This window comes from Arvicanthis niloticus, chromosome 14, assembly GCF_011762505.2.
Source record: "Arvicanthis niloticus isolate mArvNil1 chromosome 14, mArvNil1.pat.X, whole genome shotgun sequence".
Lineage (NCBI taxonomy): Eukaryota > Metazoa > Chordata > Mammalia > Rodentia > Muridae > Arvicanthis > Arvicanthis niloticus.
In genome coordinates, this window is record NC_047671.1 from 25,902,446 (window position 1) to 25,922,595 (window position 20,150).

Genomic DNA, 20,150 nt, shown 5'->3' on the forward strand with positions numbered 1-20,150 from the left:
GTGGGGGCATTTTCTCAATTCCTGTCCCCTCTTCTAAAGTGACTCTAGCTAGTGTCAAATTGGCACAAATGTAGCTAGTTCAAATACTATTTAGTAGTTTCCTGACATTTAAGTGAAAGTATTTTACAAAATAGCAGACACTCACTGAAACCACTAATGGTACCAAAAATATCCGAGTACCTCAAGCCAGTATTTTATAGTGTGAATGGGTATGTATCACAGTGTCAAAATGTGAAAGAGGAAAAACAAACAAACGAAACCCCTCCTTTTGTATTACTAACAGTTGCTGCTTCTTGGGAGACTGGAAGTTAAATGACAAGGTTAAAGGGAACCCTAGATTTTTATGCTATAGTTTGATTCTGTGCAAAAAATATTGTAATTGTGGGTTTCTTATGAAGTTAAGAAATGTTTTTAAAAACTCAAAATTTCTCATGTAATTAATTATAAAATTTGTTCGTTTTTAAACCTTCCCTCTCTCAGTATCTCCTGGTAACAATAATTGCATTTTACAAAAACAAATTTAATCTACACCGAATATAATAAGCCAAGCAGTAGAGGCAGATCCAGGATCTGGTGAATGCACTTTCATGTGCACATATGATACACACACATACACACACATACACACACATACACACACATACACACACACACACACACACACACACAAACAGCCTCCTGGAAAAAATGCATCCTACCCAGATGGGGCATTGGTCTTTTTCCCTTTGGCAAATGCATGTTGTTTGTTTATTAACATTTCAGATTTGAGTTTGTGTGCACAAAGGCATCTTGTACTTTCATTAGTAATGTATCATGAACATTTCTCCAATTAAATATTTATGAAACTGCCGGGGTTTTGTTTTCTAATGGCTATAAAAGGTTCTATAGTACAGATATGCATAATTTATTCAATTATTTCATCATTAATGGACAAACAAGATTACATCCTGATTTTATCATAGCAAACAATACCATAATAGGTATCCTTGCAAAAAATTCACATGTAGCCATACATGAATGGCTATGGACGTCTGACAGAGGTTAAAAGTAACACATACCTTTACAGAATAGATTCTCAAAAGTAGGAACTGAAAGAAAGATGAAAGGTTATGCTTCATACACTTTAATTGTCCCCCAACCACACAAGTTTTTAGTAATTTATACTTTTACATGCCAGATAAAGGAAGTATATTTTTTATAATGTCATACCAAGGCCCTCACTGTTCTTTTTATTATTTCTTTCCTGAGGGAGGACAGATGACTTGTGTTTTCATTGGGATTTAGTTTAATTCCTATCTAATGATACTGGGCATTTTTACTTTCTATTATCTGCATAATTTATACTTTATAATTGACAGTCCAGTCCAGACACAGATGTCACTGTTCTCTGCTATTCTATGGGAGTGTTTGTTTTTTTCTTATTAGTTGGGGCTGCTTGTACATCAGTCATACTGCCTCCTGTGGTGTGTGATAATCACGCTTCCCTGTCTAATGCTTTTGATTTAGTTTATGATATGTGCCTATCTAAACAATATGGAATTGCTTTGATATCAAAACATGCCTGAACTTCTAATATTTTTGAGTCATTATCTTGCTAAACAAGAAAGCCTCTACCACCCAATATTAAGTAAATCTTCTCCTGTATTTCCTACTGGTTTTAGTTATGTCCTGAATATTTTTATTATTCTGTTAGTAGAGGAAATGATGCTAGCCCTACTTATTTAAAAAGCCTTCCTTTTGAGTTAGAAATAAACAGTAGTCAAGCCATCAGCCCCTAGCTCAGCTTCTATATGAACTGCGACTGCATTCTGACTCATTCTCTTACGTCAGGCTAATGAGTCACCGTTACAGGCTTCTGAGTCTAGTAGCCCAGGAGTTAGTTTCAGTATTTAATGAGGCAAACTCATCTCTCCATTGTTTTATTCAACAAGTGCATGTTCGGCCAAAAAAAATTTTTTTTGAATATTCTTTGGTCATGAAAGTTGCTCAAGATTCTATAATATACAGTCTATCTGATGACACATATTTTACATGCAGGTCCAGTGGAATGGGAAAATCGTGAGGACGAGCCAGTCAAAAAGAAATCTGATGGGCCAGGTAACAAAACAGGGACAAAGATGATCTGTGGGGACTCTTTTCCTCCTGTTGGGTTCTAAGCCAGCCTCAGAGCCAAGCCTTTGTCCAGTCTTATTGTATCTTCTTTTGTCATGTTCAATTGATGTCCCGGGAGGCCTGCTCTTTTCTAAAGGGAATCATAGGATTAATTGAGCTGGGGGAGTGGGAGGTATGGGAGGAGGAGAACTAGGAGGAGCAGAAACTGTGGTCAGGATATATTGTATGAGAGAAGAATTCATTTGCAATGGAAAAAGGGGAAAAAAGGAAATGGCACTGCTCCCCGTGTGGTGAAGAAGGGTACTACAAGGTTATGAACCCTGACCTTGTGTATGGATTGAGGACAAAGGATCTCAATCCTACCCCTTGAAATCCTATCTCTTCTGAGAGGGAAAAGGACTCCTGAGTGATGATCCAGCCTCTGTAGCATGTGAGGAAATGTTAGGTTTCTGTCTGTAAAATCCTTGATGCCTGTGCCCGCATACATACTTTGGTAAGCATAGACAATGGGGGATCGTGACATCAGGCTAATGAATGTTTCCATCAGCTCAAAAGTTTGTTATTTCTCTGTGTTAAGAATTCCCAGAATCCTCTCTGCTAGCTAGTTTCAAATATGCCATAAATTATATAAAGAAGGAAATAAGTAGGTAAGTGATGAACTCTTAAACAACTAATAACCGTTACTTCTAAGTGAGTAATTGTGAATAGGAGAAAAATAAGAATCCGTTGTCAAAAAACCAAGACTTGCTGCCGTATATTAGTGGCTTTTGATCTAAGTTGTTCCAGCCTGCAGAGCTCAAACTTTCCTTTTATGTCCGTAAATGTATCTTGGTGTCCTCTGCAAATAAGCATGCCTTAGTCTAGAGTTCTTTAAATGGCTGAGGGAAGCTGGAGAGATGGCTCACAGGTTAGAAACTCAGTGCGTAATCATAAGAACAGGAGTTCAGCTCTCAGCACGCAGGGAACAAGCCAGAAATCCTGCACAGGCCTGGAAATTCAGCTCCATGGTGATGGTTGGGGGTGACAGGAGGATTATGAAGGCTTGGTGACATCCAGTCTAGTCAAGAAAACAACAGCCCTAGGTTCAAGAAGAGAACTTGCCTCAAGGGAATGACAGAGAATGCCAGTGGAGGACACTGGACGCTCTCTTCTGGCCTTCACACATGAGCACCGGCATATGCATACACTAAATAAAAACAAATGACCAAATAACTAGAAAGCTTGAAGTCTAAGAGGAAGGGAGGCATCTGTGGAGTCTCTCACTTGGTGTCTCTCCCCTGTGGCATCAGCAGACCCTTCCTTCGCCCCACTTCAAGAGCCTTTTATCTCTATCTTTGCTGCTTTGCTCAGCAAAGGACCTTCTGTTCTTTCTTGCCTCTTAAGACATATGGGAGACATGGGGATACAACAGCCCAGAAAAGTCCTGAGGAGCAGCAAGGGTGGCAGCTGCATAGGCAGGAAATGTTCCCTCGGGGACATCAGACATCAAAATTCTAGCCCCATCTGTTTTTTTCATCGTGTTAGCTGCTACCCCGTTCCTCCTCAAACCCCTCAGGTATGGCATTCACTTGAAGGCTCCCTTTATCCTCCCTTGGATAAAAGCAGAACTTTAGGAGAAGTACACTTGTCATCCCTCCTAGACCACTTAGTTCAAACACAGCTCTTTTCTTGTATCATAAAGCCAAACTGTGACCTTCAAATCAGAGAGGAGACTAGTGGGGAGCAAAGACAGGTAACTCAGCGATCACATCTGCTCACACTAGACAAGGGGCCTGTGGGGCTGGCATGTGATTGAGAGACTATCCACATACATAAGTGATCAAGATAGACAGACAGACGACAGATAGAATGGTCTAGTCGTATTCTGAGTCTTCCTCACTATAGATAGTAACAGTCAAAAAACACATGGTTTCATTATACTTATACAAAACCAAGTGATTGCTGCAGACTGGTAGAAGATACACCTGTCTGTCTATCTCCCTGCCACAGTTAGAGCTTCTTATGTCTACTTGTTGGCAAATCTCAACATAATATATAATTGCTAGTTTCCATGCCCTGCCATCTGTAGATCACTAGATATAACCCTCCTATATAACTGCAAGCTTGCTTTGAGCCACTTCTCCCCAGTTATCCCATCCCTGGCCAGGTACCGTGGCTCTGCTGTTTCTGTGAGTATCACTAGAATAAATTCTAAATGTAAGTGATAACATCTGGCATGTGGTTTTCCCTACCTGGCTTATTTAGTGCATCACAATGTCCTCTACAGTCATCCACCTTGTTTCAAGTGACAGAACTTTCTTGGGTTTTAAAGCTGAGTGATGTTCCTAAGGATGAGGTCACCAGTCACCAAATCTCCCCTCCCAATCTTTCTGAGTGTTCAAGATAGGCTCTTGGGGGTTCTGGGAGATGTGCCTGTTGTTTGATCACAATAGAACTCTGAGCTGAGTTGCTGTGTGACAGCTCTCCAGTGTTTCCAGTCACAGCTCTAGTCAAGGCTAACACTCATATTAGCAATCCCAGGGCTTCTGCTTCCTGGAGGTGATGACAGATCCCATGTGAAGAGTTTCACAGTTGACATAAAATCCCATCTAACTGTGTGAAGAAGATGGGACAGTGGTGTAGGAGCACATACAGCCCATGGAGTGAGCTCTGTGAAAGATAAGATTGTTTGCCAGAAGTACAGATGCAAGGGAATAAAAAGCTTCCATCAATAACCCCTAATGCAGTTGCAGGAGAGCACTACAGAGCCCCACGAGGCAGGCACAGGTCATCCCTGTTCTTGAGTCAATACTAGGTTCACTTTGGGTTGCAATCTCTAATTAACCAAACTTCTTACAGTCAGGCCTAGATACGTTTAGGTTTCACTTGCCACAGGTTCATCCAACCACATACCAGCACATTCTAGGGGGAAAAATGCATCTCTATTGAATGCATACAGATCTTTTTTTTTTTTTCTGTCTTCCTCTAAATAACACAGTGTAGCAAACACTTCAACCGAGTGTTCCTAGTAGCAAGTATTAAAAGTAATCTAAAGAGAACTCAAACTATGAAGGATGGTGTGTAGAGATTCTATACAAACAATATAGTTAACAGTTCCACATGTAAAAGGGACTTGACCCCCGACAGAGGCTGATATCTTTAGGGGTCCTGTCAGTCCCTAGGGGCCCTGAGGGACTATGTTGAGGCCTGTTAGGACTCACATGACAAATCTTACCCGAGTCTGGCTTAATTCTGTCACTCTTTGTGTAGAGGGTTACATAGGTGTTTAGACCTCAGTTCCCCGCCCCCCCCCCCTTTGTCTCTAAGGACAAGGAGCCCAGTTCCCATTAGGGACAATCCTGCAAAATTCAGATCTGGATGTGGTATACCTCACAGTGGCTCTTGGTATCGTGCCATGCCCTTGAAACTGTGCCATGCTTCTTCTGCCTAGATAATATCATCAAGAGGATATTTAATATCCTAAAGTTCACCTGGGTTCTGTTTCTGGCCACAGTGGACAGTTTCACCACTTGGCTCAATTCCATCTCAAGGGAACATATCGACATATCCACAGTTCTGCGGATTGAAAGATGCATGCTGACCCGAGAGATAAAGAAGGTAATGCAGGCGGTAGCCTCTCTTTTACTCCCTGCTACATTCGGAGAGCTGCCAGGTCCACATGGACTTGGTGCATCTCAGCCCAAAATGCATGGAGCCAGAGAAGTTTCCAATTTTGGTTTCAGGCTACAAAATATTTTCAGCTAAATAATGAAGTACTTTGGGAGAGGGAACTCCAAATACAAACATGAAATTGTATTTCTATTTCATCATCCATGTGACCTGAAAGTTATTTCTTAAGACTATTCCGAGTGTGCTTGTATTTTAACTGCAGCTGTCCGGGGGGCTTGTGTAGAATTTGCCACTTATTGTCATCATGCCAGCCAGCATTCCAGGGGTTTCGAATGTGGGGATATTTGAATTTTGGATTGTCAACCTGTGTCTTGGTTAGTTGTGGTGTTGTTGCTGTTGTTTGTTTTGTTTCCCCCAAAATTGTACAAGCTGGAGCCATTTGAGAAGAGGAACCTCAAATGAGAAAATGCCTCCTTCACAAGGCTGGTGGGCAAGTCCATGTGCCATTGATACGGGGGGTTACACCACATCCTCAGCAGATGATCCTAGGTACCGTAAGAGAGGAGACTGGGCAAGCCATGGGGAACAAGAGCCAGTGAGCAGCATTCCTCTGTGAACTCTGCCCCAGTTCTTGCCTCCCAGCTCCCACCTTGACCCCTCACCCTGGCTTCCTTCAGTGGTGGATTATAAACTCTAAATCTGAACAAATTCTTTCCCATCAAATTGCTTTTGGGCTTGGTATTTACCACAGGAAAAGAAACCTGATGAAGACAACCTTATCTAAAGCTCTAAAATAAAACCCTGTCTCCCTGGAGAGCCATTACATAACCATTTAGTTCTCTGTGTGAGGTGTAGCTCATGCTCATAACCCCTCCCCTTTTGCGCGCGCGCGCGCGCGCACACACACACACACACACACACACACACACACACACACATCAGGGGTCCTTGGAAAATCCCCAGTTTATTCATTTTCTGTCTTCTATCAGAGTTTATAAGTGTGCTGTGCCCTATATAGAATTTTAATCTGGGAATTTTGTTCTGAAACCTCCAGAAAAATAATTAGGATATAAGAGGAGAAGCTAACAAAACATACAAAGTTATATATGGTTTGTAGAGTGTGTTTAAAGGTAAGTCTATTTTTATACATATAATTTTGTCAAGTATACTATAATGGGGTTGAGAACATTTTAAAAATATATAAATATACCAAAAATAGAAATTAATAATGAAAATAAATGACATAGCTGAAATTAACCTATTTGAGCAGAGATTTGATATTCTCCACTCAGCTTGAACCGACTTCTAGAAAGGGGACTATGTTATAGCAAAGTTGTTCTCATGTAAAAATTACACCTGGCATATTACTTACCTTAGTTTTCGCTGTGATAAAATGTCTAGCAAATGAAGACATGGGATGAGGGTTGTCTTACAGCTTGAAGCAATTCAGTCTACAATGGTGATGTCGGGGGAGGCACAGCACTAGGAGAGGAAGTCAAGGTCAGGTCACCTTGCATCCACAGACAGGAAACAGACAGAGACAAATGCTGCTACTCCGCTGGTGTCTTAGTTAGACACTATTGCTGTGACGAAACACCATGACCAAAAGCAACTTGGGGGTGATCATTATTTGCCTTACACTTCCACAGTGCTATGCATCCTCAAAGAAAGTCAAGACAGGAACTCAAACAGGGCAGGCACCTGGAAGCAGGAGCTGATGCAGAGGCTACGGAGGAGTGCTGCTTACTGGCTTTCTCCCTCTAGCTTGCCCAACCTGCTTCATTATAGAACCCAGGACCACCAGCCCAGAGATGGAACCACGCACAATAGGCTGAGCCCTCCCCTACCAATCAGTAATTAGGACAATGCTTATGCAGAGTCCAATCTTATGGAAGCGTTTTCTTAATTGAGGCTCCCTCCTTTCAGATGATTTTCTCTCGTGTCAAATTGGCATAGAACATGACTGGACTTTTCTATTTGCACCTTTTTATACAGTCCAGGATCTCAGTCCATGGATGTTACCCACATTCACGACTAATCCATCCTCCTCTGTTAAACTCTTCTATTAATGCCCATGGAGGCATTCTGAGAAGTGTGTCCTACGTAGTTCTGAATCCAGTCAGGTTGACAGTGAAGACCAACCACTGTATCTAGAAAACTGTTTCTAGAAACCCTGTACTGACAAACCCTGATGACCATAAGTGACCTGACATTAACCTCTAAATTAGCTAGCATCTCATCCGTCCTTACTGTAGATGTGTGCAAGTGCTCCAAGCTGTCAGTGCTGACAACGGCTGGCACTGTTCAAAGACGTGCTTCCGTGCGAACTGTTATGGTGTCCCCTCTTCTACAGGGCAATGTTCCAACACGAGAAAGCATCCACATGTACTATCAGAACCACATGATGAAGCTTTCCAGAGAATCCGGACTGGACACCATTGACGAGCACTCTGGGGCTGGTTCCAGGGCCCAGGCAGCACACAGGATGGATAGCTTAGATTCCCATGACAGTATCTCCAGGTATTTTACTTTCTAAACAATGGGTTTGTTTGTGATGAAGCGAATGAGGTAGATGTTGGCAAAGATGAGGAGTGTATGCAAGTGGTGAAGGTTAACCAGAAGCATGGGTGGTATCCTGGGAGCTGCAGATCCAGGCAGCAGTGCTGAAGGAACATTGTCCTGTTATAGACAGAAGTGGATAAAGCAGCCATTACAGTGAACAGCTTTCAGAATCCATATATATAACTGGCACAGCCTGGAGAGTTATGAGATTCAGGCAAATAAGGATGATCCATTCCACTTGCCTTTTACTCATCACTATTTATGTAGGGGCTACATCTTTACTGTCTTTCAAAATGGTTGCTCCACCAAGTGTCTTTGTTTCCAGCATTTTCTCCCCTCTGTTGATGACGCTCATCTTTTCCTTTCAGAATCATTACTTCAAACTTTTAGAGTAAAAATGTCAGAGAAAATTATATCAGCCTCCTCCTTCTCTAGGTTTACGGTCACACATGCACTGTTCACAGCAGGACAGCAGGTGACTTAATGGTGATGATGGGTAGACTGTCTCTTGATGTCTCTCCCTTCTCCCCAGGCAAGTGTACACTGTCCACCTTGAAAAGCCCCAGGACCCTCTGCACCGTGGCATTCTAGATCACTGTTGTCCATTGTATAGAGTTCACTAAGCCCATCTCGCTGTCTTAGGAAGAAAATTGACAGTTCTAGGGTGACCATGTGACTGGATGAACTGTACCATGCAGCTATTTTATAGGCCAAGAATTATATCTCTGAGGATAGCCATGTGTTTTTTTGTTTTGTTTTTTTTTTATCAAATGTCTAAAATAATCATAAAAAAATAATCCCTGTTCCAGGTCAAGCTTTGAACTCAGTTCTAGAACAAATAAAAACAAGGGCATCCCCCAAATGGTTTCTATCTGAGAAGACTCTCTGCCGTAAGGCTGTTGCCTCCCCCATCTGCTGTAGTGAGGAAGGACAGAAGAACCTCCTGGTGGCCCAGACTCATACTTCACATATCCAGTCGGCACAATGGCTGCCGGACATATTTTTCCTTCAAAAATATTGTCTACATTTTATTTTAGATGGAAGAAGGTAGGAAGAATGTCACATGATTGATACCAAACTCAAAAATATAAGTTAAAAATCAAAGGGACTAAGGTTGTTGCTCAGTTGGCCATTTATTTAGCCAGCCCATGAAAGGCCCGCGACGTACTCACCAGTACCAGAGAAGGAAGGACAAAAGTGAAAATCAAAATTGTACCCATTGGAGAAAGTGGTTAAATAGAGAATTCTTACCTGGAAGTATAGTTTCCTATATGTTACTGAATTGTTGTCTTTAAGTTGACCAATTAAGAAACTTAAACACAGCCATACATCATATTTGCCTTTGATACAGATCCAAATCTATTTTTATGGAAATAAAATCAAATAAATATATGTGTGTGATGTGTGTATATATGTGTGTGTATATATATATATATATATCACTCATACTTATGCACACACATATATACATATAAATTATATTATATATGCATATATAAGTATGTGAAAACTCAAATTTTAAGTCTCTCTCTATATATACATATATATGTATATATATATATTTGCCTATATTGATTCTGTGTAAATAAAACTTTATAATAGATACTTAACAGAGTCCTTCCTCTTTTCCCAAATAGATACTTCTTTTCAGGAATAATAAATAAAAGGTTGATATTTTTTATAACTTGAGAATACTCTGGTTATTTTTAAGCTCTGAAATAAAGAATATTTCAGCTAATGTGTTCTTCATCAAAGGAGGGAGACTTGGAGCCCCATTCCTCTTAGAGCTTCAAGGTGAACCATTTACTTCCTAACTGAAATGAGGTTTAAGATGCTTTTTAGTTCTAGAATAAAATAATTGTTAGAAAAACACCGTCATAGTGGTAAAATGTATTTTCTATCCTCTTTCTACCTATACTTTTGCACTTTGCTCAGACAGTAGTTTCTGAATCTACTAGTAGTAGCAACAGTCTAAAGCAAAAATGTTGATGACAGCATCAAGTGACTCCCAGCACCCTGCGTGGGAGCATCCCAGGACCTCTGTGAAAGGGAAGGTTTACTTCTCTTGTCTCACAGGTTTTGCTGAAGTAAAAACCCACTGTCCATTTTGTAGTTTATTTAGATGTTTTGTAAACCATAACTTCTGTCTTGTGTGGGATCTCTTAAGTCCTCCTCTTTGATCTCATTTCAACAAGTTTTTCCATATCTAGAAATCTGAGCATTTGAATGCAATCCTTTTCTCTCTGATTAATTTCTATGTTGTGAATCAAAAACCATTTTGCCCCCATTTTTCTTAAGTGCCTACAGTGGCTGCTTCCTCATCAGGGAAGGGTGGGCTAAGGGCATGGATTAGAGATGTGATGCAGGTCAGCGTTGTATGAGGCTTCAGTCCCTGCTGCCGTAATAGAAACAGGGATGACAAAGCTGAGTGAACGCTGATGGACAGATGTGCATAAGTGTGCAGATGTGTGCAGCATAGGAGGGGTGGGGTGGAGGAAGTAGGCATGTCAGGATGCCCTGGAGACTCTCAATGTTGACTAACACTGCTTCCTACACAGGAGTGAAGGAAGGTGAGTAAAAGATTCTTGGTTTTCAAATACTCCCACTTTAGAACCAAATGATAGACAGGCATTTAAAGAAAATCATGGGAACAACGGAATGCAAAGAACACTGAGGTGAGAACCCTGAGCTTCCCTGGAGACATTCCCAGATGTCGTACCACCATCTCAGTCCATCCTCTCCTCAGTCATTTTTCCATAACACGTGATGCAAATGTTCCTCAGCTTCAGACCACACATTTCTGCATGTGTGTGTCTAATACAAACTATATTTTATTGCTTTTAATTCCAAAAACCATGACAGACCAATCTGCTTCACCTGTGCAAAAGTCACACTCCCATTCAAGTACAATTGTTACCTCCCATACAGTGAAGGAAGTGAAGGATACAATCATAGACATCTACAGAATATAACATATTATTATATCTGGGTTTTGAGGGGGGGTTGTTTTGTTTTGTTTTGTTTTGTTTTGTTTTTTTGCTTTGCCAAGATGTGTTGTCTCCTAACGTGACTTGTAAGGTTTTCTTAGTGTCTCCTTCTTTTATCTCCTTTCCTGGTTTATTTCACAATAAGGAGATGTGCTTAGTTACCTGGATCCTAAGGTTTGAGAATAAAAAAGGGAAGCAGATAATGATGCTAATGTCTTGTGATATTTGAAGAATGAATCATGTGTCACCTCCTCAAGGGAATATACACAAAAACATTTTCCCATAAAACTTAAGATTCTTCGTAGGCTTCCTTAATATCACACACAGGCCTGTTTTAAGATAGCTGATTTAGTACCAAACTCTGAAAAAAAAAAATAGAAAAAAAGGAATCAAAAGATTATTACATTGCAAAGTATAAATAAATATCCTGACAGACTCCTATATGAGTGAATGTTCAACTAAGAAATTAAATAATTATAAACTAAAACTACAGAGGAAAATACCAGCTCAAACAAAGCCAACCAACTGCCTTTAAATATGACCTAAACAAAAAAAAAAAAAAAAACATGGCCCGAATGAAAATTTGAGAGTCACTTGATATCACACTTATAGATTGATTTAAAAAATAAAAATAACAATGTTAAAATATTCGTAAAATTATAAAACTGTCAATCCACAAATGCATGAGAAGTCATTATAAATAGTCTGTAGTACGTTTTTATTTTCAGTTTTAATATGAAGTAAAAGGGGACACTGAGTTCACATTGTGAGTTTATGAATCAAAAAATTTGCCCTTCATAGCTGGCTAAGCAACACTCCCAGTGTCTTCGAATAAAAATCCACCTCCTTTAAGGTCTCCAGAAACCCATGCACTGGTGAGAGACAGCATGTCACCAAGAAGGTTGTTCAGACACTTGTCTATTTGAGGCAGACAGGTCTGGTGAACATATGACCACCCTCCTTTAGCAAGAATGACCGTGGTGTGGCCTGTTCCCTTTGAAGTTTCTGTGCCAACATCCAAGGCACAAATTTTCACCAAAAAACAGTAGATGGAGTCAGAATGGGGACTTAGAATGAATAGATTTTTTTTTTAAATGGAAATCCTTTAAATTCAGGGCCAGATGTTGAGCCAGTTTCTAAGGGTTCCTCATAAAATCACCAAAGGATTGCTTACGTTGGCTGCAGATGTTAACTACATTCCAAGGATAATTCTCAGGTATAACAGCAGTGGACAGGAGGCCGTCATTTGAAATCTGCCACCTGAGAAGTTCCTTTGCTCCTGCCGTGGAGACGTCTCATGTCTGCACTACAATGGCTGCTCCAAGAATAAAAATTAGTTAAAGTAAAACATTAACAGAATATCCAATCAGCGTCTCTTCTACATGCAAGGAATCTGGCTTGGCTTGGTCGCTGTGACTCAGAAAATGAGGTGGAAGATTCAGGGTGCATTCCTGAGCTTCTGGCTCTCATTTTGAACACCGTCTTATAAAACTAAAATCTTTTCCACAAGTTTTACTGGCAGCTATTTCTGCTTGTGCAGTTGAGTTGAGAAATGCCTTCTGTGGACTTGGACTTGCAATTCCAAAGAAAGCATATTTTCTTTGGCCACAAAAGAAACAATGGCACTGCAAAACTACAAGGATATGGGCTTTGTAAGATGACTCTTGGATCTCATCCTTATTTTGCTTCCTGTCTCATGCAGAGAGTACCATTTGAAAGCTAATCCCTAGCCAGTAAGGTTATTTTTTTTTTATTTTCAACTCCAGTTTCTTCTGTTTATTTATCCTGCCCAAACAGGTCCTTTCCTGTCCTGGAGCCCCCCTGCTGCTGTGGTCATCCTGTCGGTGGCGCTGTTGTGTGTGGTTGCCGCATGGCGGTGTGTTGGTGTGTTGGTCAGTTGTCCCTGTGTGACTTGGTGCACCACTGGGTTTTAACTCTGTGTTTCTGTAACTGTTTGCGCTGCTAGCTGCTACACTGAAGCAACCCTGCTGATCTCAAGGCAGTCCACCCTTGATGATTTAGATGGACAAGACCCTGTTCCTAAAACAAGCGAGCGTGCTCGGCCTAGGCTCCGTAAAATGTTCAGCATGGACATGTCCTCCTCATCAGCTGACAGTGGCAGTGTAGCATCCAGGTGCTTAACTCGTGCATGCTTTGTTCTGAACTCTCATATCTCCTCCCCGTGGATGCCATTGCAAATATAAGTTCATGAGATGAATGTCATTTTCTTTTTAGCTCTCTATTTTAAGAATTTGCATGAATGAAAACAATGCATAACCATAGCCCTTTCTGTGACATAATTATTTCCAAGACAATGCTTCACTAACTGCATCTTGGTTTTGTCTGTTAGAAATTGCTTTAAAGCTCTGATTGAAAACATTGTCCTCCATTTAGAAAATATTTTTCTCTTTTCAATTTCTAAGATATATTTGATATATATAATATATACATATGTAAGATATATATATATAATATGTACATATCAAATATATTAGGAAAACATCTGTCACATATAGCCATTTCAATTAATGGAAAATAAATGGCTATAATTGGCATTTATCTAACAGGAAAATTGAATATATTTTACCATTTTGGCTTTTTAAAAGAATGTAGAAACATACACCAACTTTATAGACTACTATCTGCCTTGTTTGGAAACAATTATTTTGGGCTTAAGTTTCCTCATTAAATCCTGCCAGAAAGCAACATTCAGTTAGAAATGAAATTAACCACATGCCTAAAAACACTTTAACCCTACCTCAAATCTTAGGGCTGTTAGCACAGACTCGAGCCATACATGTTCATCCATGAACATATATGTTCATCTTGACATGAGGACAACCCAAGCCACAGGCAGCTCCATTCCAGCCACTGGGGTCTCTCACGACAGAAGTGGAGTCTCCCTTTGGCTGGCATTTGTAGATGTTAACTCTGTGGTACTGTCCACTGGGGCCTGAGACATCCTCTTTCAAGCACAAGCTCGTCACATCCTTCCGCTCTTTACTTACAGTCACATTGGAAGTTAAACCAAATATGGACCTGACTCCCGTGAACGGAATATTCCCTAAGGTGTCCGTCAGTTCAGTGGCTTCCCAGGAAGCTGTATGTTAACTGAGATGAGTCTTAGCAAAACTTTCGGTGAGGGCTATCATTCTCAGAGGCCTATGTAGCATGGTTCAAACTCAGGACGGAAGCCCTGGGCCTGTTTAGCGCCTGTACGATCATCCACCACTCTTCAGTTACAAGAGGTCACAGAAGATGTGCCAGCCATTCATCCATCACTGGCTGACATGTCTACACTAGTATCCAGCATTGGAGAATCTCTGTGTTTGCAGAAGCTACACGCTCACGTATGCCACTCACACGGCAGTGTGGCGGTGTGTATTTCAGATGCTAGCACACTGTCCTCCTCCATCCAGATCTTAAATACCTGTCTCTTCTTCAAGGGCCAGACAGTTAAGAAAAGGCATGCTATGAGTTTCAGCATGCAATGACTTTAATATGGCTGCTTTGTTTTCAGTTCTAACTATTCTTGTTGTTGTTGTTGCATGGGCCTGACCGGAAATGCTAGGAAAAGGCTAGAAATGAAATACAGAGTGCTATAGAAAAGGCACAGGGAAACCAACGTAAGGCTGGATGATAGAGGTAGAGAGAGTTATGTAAAGGAGGCTGTAGGAAAGGTGGATTTAAAAGGGAAGACAATGAAGAAAGAATGAAAGAGACAGAGAGAGAGAGAGAGAGTTAGTTGCTGGGATGTGAAGATGGGAAAAAGCTCTGAGACAGAGCAAGCAGCTTAGAAACAGTAATACGTGGTCCCATATACAAGATCAAGAACTCACAAGAACTGTCTGAGAATGGGAGAGAAGGTGAGAGTTCAGTGGGAAAGATGTTAATACCAATAGGAGAGAGACAACTGTAGAAAAAAGAAGGAGCAGATCCACATTAAAGAAGAGGCATTTTTAAAGCATGTGCTTGTTAAGTTCAGCCAGTATCTACTGGATTCTGTCATACTCAACGGTCCTGGGCAGCTCTCTTGTGCGAGACTGGGAATAGAAAACATCTTGGTCAAAACCTCTGGAACTATCAAGCATGGCTTCTCCTTTCCATATGCTCTGTTATTTAAGGAGTGATGGCGGTAGGTATGCTGTGCTCAACGTGTGCTGATTTGGAAATGAACCGTGAGCTCATGGCTGTGACTATTGATCCTGTTTTAAACACTTCCATGCATAGACTGGATTGCTCCTTGCGAGAGTCACTTGCTCTGGTTTGGAAGGATGCAAGGCTCACTGTCCACTTTTGCATCTGGGAAGGCTACTGCTTGCAGTTTCTGCAGACCGGGAATGAATTTCTGGAATAAAAACAGATGGGATACACAGAGAAGGAGGGGTTTTTTTTTTTTTTTTTCTTTCTTTTCTCACATGCTTGAGGCTTCTGACTTGGGAGTTCTAAGGTGGTGTCGTAAGAATCAGGACAGGTTCCAAGCTGGTATACATGCTAAGACAAGTGCTCTGCCCATCTTCTCTCCTAACAGTGAGCCTACACAGTGTACCATGCTGTATTCACGCCAAGGAACTACAGAAACTATCGAGGAAGTAGAGGCTGAAGCTGAGGAGGAGGTGGTAGAGGGTCTGGATCCTGAGCTCCATGATGCAGAAGAGAAGGAATATGCAGCTGACTATGAAGCCGGGGTAGAGGAGGTCAACCTCACTCCAGATGAGGAGTTGCCTCAGTTCTCCACAGATGATGGTGATGTGGAGGCCCCGCCCTCCTACAGCAAGGCTGTCAGCTTTGAGCATCTATCATTTGCATCACAAGATGACTCTGGGGCCAAGAACCACATGGTGGTCAGCCCTGATGACAGCCGTACAGACAAGCTGGAATCAAGTATCCTACCACCCCTGACTCACGAGCTGACAGCCAGCGATCTGCTGATGAGCAAGTAAGAGAAGAAAGTAGGCCTCTAGCTTTAGGCAGGGACCATCACAAACATGTGTGTTCTGGCCACATATGCACAAAGCCTTAGACATAGAAGGCAGACATACAGTCCTGGAACATCATTGTCACTGAGTAACTACTCGGCAAAAACTATCCAGTGACAAGTGTCTTGATACCTCTTTCTATAATAAGGTCTCAGGCAGATTGAGTGTCCCTAATTTGAAAACTCAAGATGCTCTGAAATACAAAAGAATTCTAATGATAGCCACATAATACAGGAGATAAATGAATTCATGCCATTAAGCTTTGTGCATGCATAAAGTCATTGGAAAACATTCTATTAAATGATCTTTAGACTCTATGAATATACCGTGTATAAAGCATACGTTAATTTCATGTTGAAACTTGAATTCCATACATAAGGTATTTCATTACATATACAAGTAGTCTAACGCATGAAGGCCTTCAACATCTCAGACACTTCCCAAGTGTTTTTTAACAAAGAATAACCAACCTGTATGAGGTCTTATTTATATATGTGTGGATGAACACACACAGCGGAGGCATGTGCAGATACACAACACAAGAGATCACACGGATGCAAGTCAGTGATGTGGAAAAGGTGGACACAAGTGTCTGAACGTGCTTACTTTAACAGGATGTTCCATGACGATGAGCTTGAAGAGTCTGAGAAATTCTACGTGGACCAGCCCCGCTTCTTGCTGTTGTTCTATGCCATGTATAACACTCTGGTAGCCCGCTCGGAGATGGTGTGCTATTTTGTGATTATCCTGAACCACATGATCTCTGCTTCCATCATTACCCTCCTGCTGCCCATCCTGATCTTCCTCTGGGCCATGCTGTCTGTCCCCAGGCCCAGCCGGCGCTTCTGGATGATGGCCATCGTCTACACTGAGGTAGGCCAGTCGGTTGTATGGCCTGCCTAGCCTGGCAATCATTAGCAGCCATAGTGACCTGGTACTGGTAATTTCATATACCTTTTCAGGCCTCATATCTTACACAAGGTAGGTTCTGGTGTCATTCTCAACTAGAACACAGGAAGAGACAGCTTCAATGGGATTCAAAGGTTCCAAAATTGTTGAAACCAGGGCTTTGGATGCCTGCTTGATTTTAACCACTTTAACAGTCTTGCCAAATCAAGCAAAGTGCCGAGTGTCCGTAAATATCCAGCACGATAGACTCAAGATTAAATAAATAGCTAAGCACCTTGAATACAGGCTGATGCTGTGGCACACATATTGTCCATTTTTAAACCTAAAGTCACTTTCCATGCATCCTAACACAAACGCTTGAAGATCTAAATGGCAGGAGAGCATGTCGCTCTCAGCTGTAGGGGAACAGGAACACCTGTTTGGACACACATAGACCATTGTTTTCCATTGTTCCTGTGACATACAGAAGTCCTATGAAGACTCTAGCCCCATGGCCGGGGGTAAGGCTCTCATGTGATGTGTCCAGGCTTTTGCAGTGTTTGGAGCTGTGGCATTTGTGATGAAGACCAGTCTCTTCTCTGACTCAGAAGGAAAAGCTTACTTGGAATAGCATTGTTCTGGCTGCTTATGGCCCAATGCTCATGAAACAAACATGCACCATTTCAATCTGGAAACTTTGTAGATTTATAAGTAATTCAAGTCAGGTGAAAACAGATTTTATAGTAAATGATTGCAAAAATATGTGGATTAAGCATTGATAGTATGTATGTTGTATCCATGATTAAGAGAGAGAAGGAGAAGGAAAGGGGGAGAGGGAGAAGGAGGGGGAGGGGGAGGGGAGAGAGAGAGGGAGAGGGAGGGGGAGGGGGAAAGAGGGAGAGGGGGAGGGGGAAAGAGGGAAAGGGAGGGGAGGGGGAGGGGGAGAGAGGGAGGGGAAGGGGGAGGGGAGGGGGAGAGAGAGAGGGAGAAGGAGAGGGAGAGGGAGAAAGGGAGAGGGATGGGGGAGAGGGAAAGAGGGGGAGGGGAGGGGGAGGGGGAGACAGGGAGGTGACGGGGGAGGGGGAGGGGAAGAGAGGGAGAGGGAGAAGGAGAGGGAGAGGGAGAGGGAGAGACAGAGAGGGAGAGGGGGAGAGGGAGGAGAGGGAGAGGGAGAGGGGGAGAGGGAGGAGAGGGAGAGAGAGGGAAAGGGAGAAGTGCATATTCATTACTCTAATTGACCTCATACTCTTGCCAAAATGATCATTCTTGAGGGTCACTTCCATTCCATGCCTCCAGGACATAGACTCTGTTAAGGGAGAGTGTGCTATTTACCAGCACCAAACTCCACACTGTGGGAGAGTTTCTTAGATTCCGGTTCTTACACGAGGGAGCCACAGATGCCAGTAGGGTAGAGAAGGGCAAGAGATGAAGCATGACTTTCATCTTAAAAAAGAAATTCTTGCTTACGTTGGGGTTTTAAATTTTCTATCTTAGAGTAAAGTAAATGGGCGATTCAGCTAACATTCCACAGTTCCATTTGAACCATGTGCAGAAGCACAAGAACCTCGGCTGCCCACTGAGGAAGCACATGGGAAAAAAACATTCTGTTTTTCAGTGATTCAAAAACTAATGTGGATGTAGATACAGTTGGGGGAAGTGAGTGCTGTATCCCTCAAACCTTCCTGGAGCTGAGCAGTGTTTACCCAGCACACATAAGCTCCGGTTTCAACCCTCAGCACCATATAAAACAGGTATGGTGTTCCATGCCTGTAACCAGAATGTTCTGAGAGGTGGAGGCATTGGGGACAAAAATTCGGAGTCTCTTTGGAGTTTAGAGGCTACAGCTCTGCCTCAAAAAGAAAAACAGAAAAAAAGAAAAGAAAAATACTGTCTAACTGCTTAATGACATTCCTGGCTTCATCCCTCTCAATACCAAAACAAACTAACAAAACCTTAAAAACTCTCCAAAAGTGCATAGTAGTTAAAAAAAATTCACAAATCAAGGCATTATGTAATATAAAAAAATATATATCACTATTTAAGTTTATCCTACCTTCTTTATTTTCATAGCTAGATAGTTAAATGTATGATTAAGTCAACAGAAAAACGACTCTTCAAAAACAGAACATGACCAGGCATTCAGTTGATAAGTGGCCTGGTGGCTTTGCTTCACAATAATTGTCACTTATAATAATACTGTGTTGCTCTTGTTCTGGAGATGAGAACTATCCGACCAACACTTTAAACTCAGGAGCTTTGAGATCTTCATATATAATAACAGTACATTATTCCACATAACTGTGAACATTTCTACCACCAAAACTGTGAAGCAGGCATGTTTTCTTAAGTCTTACATCGCTGTTTCTTGTGCATTGCTACTCCTAGAAGGAATGACTTTTTCTTTCTATCATCCATATATAGGTGGCGATTGTAGTGAAATATTTCTTCCAGTTTGGCTTTTTTCCTTGGAATAAGGACTTGGAAATATACAAGGACAGGCCCTACTTTCCGCCAAACATCATAGGGGTGGAGAAGAAAGAGGGCTATGTGCTTTACGACCTCATTCAGCTGCTGGCTCTATTCTTCCATCGCTCCATTCTGAAGGTACCTAGCACTAACAGGTCATCATCCCCATATTGATAAGTTCAGCCTGCAACAGCACTGAAGATCCTGGACGTTACAGAGCATCGCTTGAAGGAGAGGCGGTACCATCTCCACACTAGTTTAAGTCAAAGCATAAAGGAACACTCAGAGACAATACCTTGTCTGTCTCCTCCATCACAACCTCTAGCCATCTTCTAGTAATATTGGCTTTACCAAGTCAGTCTATTATCATGAAGCTATAGCTGTTAGAAAAAGGCTATCTCAGGTCAAGCCCTGGACTTCTGCCTATATAATCTTGCCAGTGAGAAAGCTATTGCTCTCAAGGCCTGAGAAAGACCTCTGCAAGGCAATGCATCCCTGACACAGTCACTCTTACCTTTTTATTTTGTGCACATTTGCACACAGAGAT

General features: G+C 41.7%; 1 protein-coding gene across 4 annotated transcripts in view; it reads left to right on the forward strand.

Annotated features, from left to right (window-relative positions):
* Piezo2 (piezo type mechanosensitive ion channel component 2) overlaps window positions 1–20,150 on the forward strand; it is a 368,801-nt gene that overhangs the window by 324,339 nt on the left and 24,312 nt on the right. For 3 of the 4 annotated variants that reach the window (XR_013103651.1, XM_076912558.1, XM_076912560.1), the window contains 7 exons: window positions 2,038–2,097; window positions 5,543–5,709; window positions 8,075–8,241; window positions 13,237–13,404; window positions 15,802–16,209; window positions 16,864–17,122; window positions 19,559–19,741. Coding sequence is in view for 3 of the 4 variants with exons in the window: in XM_076912558.1 (XP_076768673.1) it covers window positions 2,038–2,097; window positions 5,543–5,709; window positions 8,075–8,241; window positions 13,237–13,404; window positions 15,802–16,209; window positions 16,864–17,122; window positions 19,559–19,741 (1,412 nt within the window). In the remaining variant the exon portion in view is untranslated. The remainder of the gene's footprint in view (window positions 1–2,037; window positions 2,098–5,542; window positions 5,710–8,074; window positions 8,242–13,236; window positions 13,405–15,801; window positions 16,210–16,863; window positions 17,123–19,558; window positions 19,742–20,150) is intronic. The other variant, XM_034518069.2, reaches the window with a different exon arrangement.